The sequence below is a fragment of the Rhinolophus ferrumequinum genome, chromosome 4 (assembly GCF_004115265.2).
Source record: "Rhinolophus ferrumequinum isolate MPI-CBG mRhiFer1 chromosome 4, mRhiFer1_v1.p, whole genome shotgun sequence".
In the NCBI taxonomy this organism is placed as follows: Eukaryota; Metazoa; Chordata; class Mammalia; order Chiroptera; family Rhinolophidae; genus Rhinolophus; species Rhinolophus ferrumequinum.
Window position 1 is genome coordinate 69,890,521 of NC_046287.1, and position 9,262 is coordinate 69,899,782.

General features: G+C 36.3%; 1 protein-coding gene across 1 annotated transcript; it reads left to right on the forward strand.

Annotated features, from left to right (window-relative positions):
* The first annotated feature begins 975 nt into the window (after positions 1 to 975).
* On the forward strand, positions 976 to 2,067 carry C4H8orf48 (chromosome 4 C8orf48 homolog). Its single transcript, XM_033103954.1, has one exon. The coding sequence runs from the start codon at positions 1,180 to 1,182 to the stop codon at positions 1,945 to 1,947; it is 768 nt and encodes a 255-aa protein (XP_032959845.1). The 5' UTR covers positions 976 to 1,179; the 3' UTR covers positions 1,948 to 2,067.
* The last annotated feature ends 7,195 nt before the right edge of the window (positions 2,068 to 9,262 follow it).

The following is a 9,262-nucleotide window of genomic DNA, read 5'->3' on the forward strand; positions in this document are numbered from 1 at the left end:
AACAGAAAAGATTGAAGTTCCTTAAGCAGTTAATAACGTATTCCATAATTCAACTGGCCCTGTCAGAGGTAATACTTATTTCTGGTTCCATAGTCATTCAACTCATTCACTTAACAGAGATTTAGCAAACGTCTTCTCTGTGTCAGGTACCCCCTGAGTGCAGGCAACACTGACAGAATTTCTACTTTTATGGAGTTTTTTATCTAGTGGGATGATTTGGTAGTAATAATCCTAAAATACTCATACAAACACGTAGTTGCAAACTGTGAAAGAAAAGTTAAAAAGTGTTTGGGAGCTGGGGTAGATATGAAGCCCATCCTGAGGAAATGAGACTTCAAGGAGCAGCAGTAATTAATCATATAAAGAGGGAAGAGGGGTGTTTTATGCCATTTGGAGGGGTACCAACTGAACCAAAGATCTGGGAACTGTGGTTTGGGAAAATTGCAGGGTCGTTGGAATGCTGGAGCACGGAAAGTTCTTCAAGATAAAGCTGGAGAAATAGGTAAGGAGACTGTCATGTAGGAGTCTTACAGGATGGGTTGTTTTCAGTATTTTTTATCTTGAGACGTGGTGTACAAATAGGTGATCTCCTGGTTATGTGATTGGCAAACATGTTTCTGCTTGCCCTTTCTGGCCAGCAGGGATTTTTTTGTTTTTATTTTTTAAAAATTTGAATCATTGACGTGGGGCATATTTTTTTGGATTAGTCAGAGGCCGCCTATACCTGTCGGCCTCACACACATACATTTGACCCCTGAGGAAAGGGTGTTTGCAATTTTTTCTCAAGGATTATTAGGGTTTGTACTTAAAATAGCACTCAGAAGAGCAGCCTCACTGCGAACGGAGAGGACAACCGGCAAACGTGCCGTAAACTGTGCAGTTGGAGTCTGCACTGGGGAGGGTTGGGAAGGGGAGGAGCGCTGCGCTGTGACTCATTGCGCAGGACTGCTCCGCGTTGCCAAGGCAACGCAAAGGCGCCACCCGGAAGAGGAGGCAGGCTGTGCTGCCGGCACCAAGGAAGATATTACTTGCGGGCTCAGGCCTGGCTAGTTTCTGAGCCCATCTTGACCAAGGCAAAGCAAATGAGGAGCTGAGTCTGGTGCAATGTGATGGCCATCCACCTAGACGCTGCAGGATTAAGAGGAGCGAGGGTAATCGGCCCAAACGGATCCCAGGGCTATGGCAGACCTTTCTAACCAGACCTTCACGTCCTTTGCTGATGAGGTACAGAGTTCCAGTTCATTCAGCTCCTCTGAAGGACTGCAGTCCTGGCCCCAGGACTCTGAGAGCAAACCTGAGAACGGACAGCCGATTACATGCTTGGAATATCAAGACAAAAAATCTGGGATATCAGAAAAGGAGTTTAGTTGGAAAAGGATCAACTACCTGAAGGGCAAAACAACTAACTCTGGACGGTACCAACCAGACACTAAAATTCAAACAGAAATCACTTCGGTATCCAATGAAGAATTGAATGCCCTGCAGTCTTTTTGCACCATTAAGATAAACCTGATCCATCACAGAGCAAACTCTAAGGAGAAAAAGAGCAGTAGGCATAAAAAACTGCAGCTTAGATTGGATGCAGAGGCTTCAGAGACAGATGCCTTAAACTGTACTGTCCCTGATGAGCTTTTGAACAGAATCTATTTTAAAAACATGAGGACAACATTAAAGCAGGTGGCAATGGCTAAACAACACATTTCTTCTCGATGTCCTGATTGTAACAGGAAAAGAGCAGAACTGGCTCAATCTACCTTCCTAAAACAAAAGAAGACTTTACTAGAGTCACTTCTACTCCAAACAAAAATAGATGAATATCTTCATACTAAAGACTTCCTTACCCTTATTGCAGAGGCACATCAAGGCCTTCCCAGGCTTTCAGATGACCCCAGAATAATCTGGAAAAGACTGAATGAGAAAAGTCAGATCAGATGCTCTGGTTTTTGAAAGGTCAGATACAAAGCAGAAGATGCAGAAAAATGGAAATAATGCTTGTCATTCGCCTTTTGCGCTATCACTACTCAAGCAACTTATTCTAAACAAAACCACTTATTCTAACCAAACAGGGGATGCTGTTTATTAATGATAATGTGTAATGTGGATAGATGTTTCTTTGTGTATTTGAATAAGTATCCTCATTTCTATAGGCACTTTGGAAACTAACTTAAAATGTCACTATGCTTCCTTCACAGATTTGAAGACTAAAAACTTTCCATCCAATACATTTTTGAGATTATAGAGGGAAACATTGTAATTGGAATAATTACAAAGTTTTTATAACAGCCCAGGAGAGAGATCCTGGTAGTTTGGACTAGCGTTTTGACTGTACAGATTGAAAGAAGGACAGAGATGTAAGAGATACTTTAGGTAATAATTGGCAGTCTCGATGAAGAAACGGATATGGGGATTTAATAAAAGGTAAATGTTAATGTTTCTGATTGGTGCACTTGAATAATTTATTAAGAAATTACATATAGAAACATGGAAGAGGATCATGTTTGACGGGAGTGATTCAAAGTGATTATTTTGACATGGTTAATTTGAGGTATATTTGAGACATCCACACTGAGAAATTGAGAAACATTTGGTTATTTGTGCTTGCAGTCTAGAGAAAAGGTCTAACCTCAAAATTTGAAATAATGCGGTTTGGGGGGGCAGATCTTTGGCATATAGTTGGAAATTGAAGTCATACATGTGGTGATACCTTATGGAAGAGGGTAAGGTGGGAAGAGAAAAGAGCTATGATTAACTCTTGAGAAATTCACAATTAATGGCTGGGTACAAGCCAGCAAAGGAAGTGGAGAAGAAATTGTCATAAAATAATACAGGAAACCAGGAATGTGTAGTGTCATAGAGAACAAAGAAAAAGACTATTTCAAGAAGGATGGGTTGTCTCAGCATGCAAATGCAACAGAGAGTTCAAGTGAGATGATTTAGTCATGTGTTGGGCTCTTTTGACCTTAGCAACAGCCACTTATAGAAATTGAGCAGGCAGACACAGTGGATTGGAGAGTAAATGTAACGGAAGGACGTGAAGAATATGAATGTAGACTACTACTTGAAGTTTAGCTGTGGAGGGAGAGAGAGGGGAAGATGGAGGTAAATGTACAATCAAGGGAAGAATGCTTGAATAAATTATCCAGAAGTCATTTTGGTCATAAAGATTTCATAAAACTTCTCTTGTTCATGCTAATTTGCATTCTGATGAAACAATGTCATGCCCTGAAGAGTACTGTGGTAATTTGCAAATACATTTATCGGTAAAAATGTTAGCTAGCATTCTGAAAAAAATTTATTTTCTTATAAAACTAGAAATCCTAGAATTAGTGACAGTACCAGAAGGTCACTTTTCTACATGTCTAACACCTAAGCTATTGCAGGCAAAAAGAAATTTGTTTGTAAAAATCAGCACAAAATAGCTTTTGTAACATTCCAGTATTATCCTTTGATTTTAGACCTTCATTTATGTATAAAAATACTTTTTTTCCTATAAAATTTAGCATATTTCCTCTTAGTAAGTCATTCCTAAAGAAAATGGAAACCAAATCATTACCATTTTCATAATAACTTTTTATTTGAAATCCACATTATGTCATGCTTTATCTTTGGCATCTCAATATATTCACATTTCACATAATCGAGATTCTGAATAATTTCCCATTTAGAATTCCCCAATTAAAGGTCATAATCCACCCCGTTAGTCAACTAAGCTAGAAATCATAGAGTCATCTTTTGTTCCTCTTTTTTTTAAACAACCCCCAAGCTAACTCTTTTTCAGTAAAACCATTAGATCTTTCTTCTTCATTTTCTTCTATGACTTATTTCCATCTCATTACCACTTCGTTCATCATCTCAGCCCTCCCACTCCTAGTTTCTCTCTTCAGTGCATTCTCCGTATACTTGTCAGAATTATTTTTCTAACACACAAATCTGTTCGAGTAATTCCCTTGATTTAAAACAAAAAACAAAAAAGCTAAAGCTAAATGATTTATCAGTGCTATAGAAATAATTCAAATCAAGTAAGGCTATATAGAGGTGTTTTAGTATCTGGAGCAAATTTATGTATCTAACCTCATCTAGTTCTCCCTGCTTCCCCCCCCCTCCCACATATATTTAAGAGTCTACAAGACTTGCAACTCCCTGAGCTCACTATGGTTTACAAGTACGCATTTGTTTTGCTAAAATTATCTTAACTGCCTTTTCCCAGCTGGTGTACTTTCTTCCCTTCCTCATGCTCTACCCTGCCCCTCTTCCCCCTCCTTTTTAGTTTTAGAATTTACTGTAAAATAGCTAATATATTTACTTGGCTCAAAAATCAAAAGGATATGAAAAGGTTTCGTATGCCAAGTTGCTCTTCCACCCTGTTACCATTCCACTTCATCCTAGGCTAGCCTGCCACACTCCTATGCTGCCAGGTAAGACTTTGCTTGCTGGATCATGGGGCAGTCAGGTATCCTGGGATGAGAATAGAGATAGAGGGAATTCAGGGAATTAGACAGTGGCCACTTACCAACCAGGACAGAGTATTTCTGTGTTTTAAACCAGTACCACCTGATTAGTGTATATGGGCTGACTAGTCATGTTACCTATGAGTAGCCACTTATATTCGTTTCTTATCTATTTTTTCCATTGTTTATATGAATAGAAACACTAAAGATAAATCACTTTTTCTCTTTTGCTATTTTTTCTTGTGAATATATATATATATATAACATAAAATTTGCCATTTTAACTATTGTTAATTCAGTGGCATTAATTACATTTACAATGTTGTGCAGCTGTTACTAATTCCAAAATTTTCCATTACCCCAAAGAGAAGCTCTTGATTTAGTAAGCGATAACTCCCCATTGTCCCCTCCTTTCCGGACCCTAGTGACCGCAAATGTACTGTCTCTGTGTATTTGCTTATTCTAGAGATTTTGTGTAAGTAAAATAATAATATTTGTTCTTTGTGTCTGGCTCATTTTACTGCACATTATTTTCAAGATTTATCCGTGTTGTATCATGTATCAGAGCATCATTCATTTTTATGGCTGAATAATAGTCCTTTGTAAGTATCAGCATCATATATACGAGTATGTTGATTCATTGATTTGTGATGGGCACTTTTTTGTTATTATGAACAGTGCTGCTGTGCACATTGGCATACAAGTATTTGAGCACCTGTTTTCAAGTCTTTGGGGGTCTCCACCTTGGAATAGAATTGCTGGATCACATGGCAATTCCATGTCTAAGTTTTTGAGGAAGGTTAAAATTGTTTCTACAGCAGCTGTAGCGTTTTACATTTGCAGTGATGTTTAAAAGTTCCAGTTTCCTTACATCCTTCCCAATACTCGTTATTTTCCATTTTCAAAAATTATAATCATCTAAGTAGGTATGAATGGTATCTCATTTTGCTTTTGATTCACACTTCCTTAATGATGAATAATGTTGTGTGTCTTGGCCATTTGTGTATCTACTTTGGAGAAACGTCTATTCAAGTCCTTAGTCCAGTTTTAAAATTGTTTTTTTTTTGTCTATTTTGTTGAGTTGTAAGAGTGGTTTATATATTCTGGATATAAAACCTTATCAGATATAGGATTTGCAAATATCTTCTCCCATCCTGTGGGTTGTCTTCAGTTTTTTGATAGTATCCTTCGTTGTACAAAAGATCTTAATTTTAATGAAGTCAAATTTGTCTATTTTTTTCTTTTATTGTCTGTTTTTTGTTTGTATATTTTGTGTGTGTTTTTTGGTGTGTTTGTGTGTGTGTGTGTGTGTGTGTGTGTGTGTGTGATATTTAAGAACTATTGCCAAATCCAAGGTAGATTTATCCTGTTTTCTTCTAAGAGTTCTCTAGCCTTAGGTCTTATGCTTCAGTCTTTAATCCATTTTGAGTTAATATTTTGTTTATGGTTTAATTCTTTTGCACGTAGACATCCAGTGTTTCTAGCACCATTGTTGAAGAGACTGTACTTTCCCAATTGAATGGTTTTGGTTCCCTTTTAAAAAATTAGTTCACCATAGCTATGAGGGTTTATTTCTAGAATCTAAATTCTGTTTCATTGATCTATATGTCTAGCCTTATGCCAGTACCACACTGTTTTCACAACTCTGCTTTGTAGTTAGTTTTGAAATCAGTAAGTTAAATTTCCATCTCTGTTCTTCTTTTTCAAGATTGTTTTGGCTATTCAGGATCTCTTGAGATTTCATATAAATATTAGGATGGGTTTGTCTATTTCAGCAAAAAAATGCCATTAAGTTTTGATAGCAATTGCATTGACTCTGTATATTGCTTTGGTTAGTATTGTAATCTTAACAATATTAAGTCTTCCAATCCATGCGCAAGGCACATCTTTTCATTTATTTGGGGCTTCTTTGATTTCCATCGGCAATGTTTTGTAGTTTTCAGTGTATAAGTAGAGTGCTTCCTTTTTTGAATATATCCCTAAGTAATTTTTTACCTTGTTTGCTTTTGTAAATGGATTTTTTTTCCCAATCCAATTTCTTTTTGGATGTTCATTCCTAGTACATGGAAATACAACTGATTTTTGATTTTGTAGGCTGCAACTTTGCTGAGTTCACTTATTTGCTCTAACAGCATTTAAAAGTTGATTCATTAGAGTTTTCTAGCTTTAAGATTATGTCATCTGCAAACATATAATTTTACATTTTACATTTTCCTTCTAATTTGGAAACCTTTTTTTTTTTTTCTTGCCTAATTTCCCTGGCTCTAACTTTACTACTATAATGACTAGAAGTGGCAAAAGCAGGCATCTTTATTTTGTTTCGGATCTTAGGGGAAGAGCTTTCAGTCTTTCACCATTGAGTATATTTAGTTGTGGTTTTTTTCATATATGGTATTTTTCATGTTAACAATTGTTCCCTTCTAGTCTTAGTTTATAGAATATTTTTAATCATAGAATGGTGTTAGATATTGTCAAAGGTTTTATTTATTTTTTAAAAATTTTTTTATCAGTTGAGATGATTACGTGGTTTGGTGTACTTTTTATTATTAAAGTTTAGTGGGGTAACAATTATTAGTATAGTTACATAGACTTCAGGTGTGCTATTTTGTAATACATCATCTATATATCACATTGTGTGTTCACCACCCAGAGTCAGTTCTCCTTCCATCACCATATATTTGATCCCCTTTACCCTCATCTACCACACCCCTCCCCCTTTACCCTCTGGTAACCACTAAACTATTATCTGTGTCTATGAGTTTTTATTTCTTCATTTGTTTGTCTTGTTCTTTTTTTGTTTTCAATTTTATATACCACATGTCAGTGAAATCATATGGTTCTCAACTTTTTCTGTCTGACTTATTTCACTCAGCATAATAATGTCAAGATCCATCCATGTTGTTGCAAACGGTACTATTTCATCTTTTCTTATGGCCGAATAGTATTCCATTGTGTATATATACCACAACTTCTTTATCCATTCATCTATCAAAGGACACTTCGGTTGTTTCCATGTCTTGGCCACCATAAACAAAGCAGCAATGAACATTGGAGCACATATATCTATACAGATAAATGTTTTCAGATTTTTTGGGTAGATACCCAGGAGAAAGACTGCTGGGTCATATGGTAATTCTATTCGTAATTTTTTGAGGAACCACCACACTGCCTTCCAGTCAGCATTCCCACCAACAGTGTATGAGGGTTCCTTTTTCTCCACAGCCTCTCCAACACTTGTTACTATTTGTCTTGTTGATGATAGCCATTCTGACTGGGGTGAGGTGATATCTCATTGTGGTTTTTATTTGCATTTCTTCATGATTAGTGATGTTGAGCATTTTTTCATATATCTATTTGCCATTTGTATGTCCTCTTTGGAGAAATGTCTCTTCAGGTTTTCTGCCCATTTTTTGTTTTTCTGCTGTTGAGTTGTATGAGTTCCTTATATATTTTGGATATTAGCCCCTTATCGGAGGTGTTGTTTGCAAAAATCTTCTCCCATTCAGTGGGTTGCCTCTTTATTTTGTTGAAGGTTGCTTTTGCTGTGCAGAAGCTTTTTAGTTTGATGTAGTCCCATTCATTTATTTTAGTTTTTACTTCCCTTTCCTTTGGGGTCAAATTCACAAAATCCTCTCTGAACCCAAGGTCCATGAGTTTAGTATCTATGTTTTCTTCTGCATTGTATTGTTTCAGGTCTTATGTTTAGGTCTTTGATCCATTTTGAATTAATTTTGGTAGGCGGTGACAGCAGTGTAGTTTCATTCTTTTGCACGTGGCTTCCCAATTCTCCCAGCACCATTTATTGAAGAGGCTGTCTTTTCTCCATTGTATGTTTTTGGCTTCTTTGTTGAAGATTATCTGTCCATATTTATGTGGGTTTATTTCTGGGTTATCAATTCTATTCCATTGGTCTGTGTGTCTGTTTTTCTGCCAATACCATACTGTTGTGATTATTGTTGCCCTGTAGTACAAGCTGAAGTCAGGGAGTGTGATACCTCCAGCATGGTTCTTTTTTCTTATAGGATTGTTTTGGCTATTTGGGGTCTTTTGTGGTTCCATACAAATCTCATGATTTTTGTTCTATTTCTTTTAAAAATGCCATTGGATTTTGATGGGGATTATTGCATTAAATCTGTATATTGCTTTGGGTAATATGACCATTTTAAATATGTTGATTCTCCCAATCCATGAACACGGAATGTCGTTCCATTTCTTTGTGTCTTCTTCAATTTCTTTTAAAAGTGTTTTATAGTTTTCAGTATATAAGTCTTTCACATCCTCGGTTAAGTTTATTCCTAGGTATTTTATTCTTTTTGTTGCAATTGCAAAAGGAATTTTTTTTATTTGTGTTTCTGAGATTTCATTGCTAGTATATAGGAATGCGATGGACTTTTGTACATTGATTATGTAGCTGGCTACTGTACTGTATTCGTTTATTGTTTTTAATAGCTTTGGTGGAGTCTTTAGGGTTTTCTATATATAGCATTGTGTCATCTGCAAAAAATGACTATTTAACTTCCTCATTCCGAATTTGGGTGCCTTTCATTTCTTTCTCTTGCCTGATTGCTCTGGCGAGGACTTCCAATATTATGTTGAACAGCAGAGATGATAGGAGACAACCCTGTCGTGTTCCTGCACATAGAGCAACGGGCTTCAGTTTTTCACTGTTAATTATGATATTAGCTGAGGGTTTGTCATATATAGTCTTTATTATATTGAGGTATTTTCCTTCTATACCCATTTTATTAAGTGTTTTAATCATAAATGGATGTTGTATCTTGTCAAATGCTTTTTCTGCATCTATTGATATAATC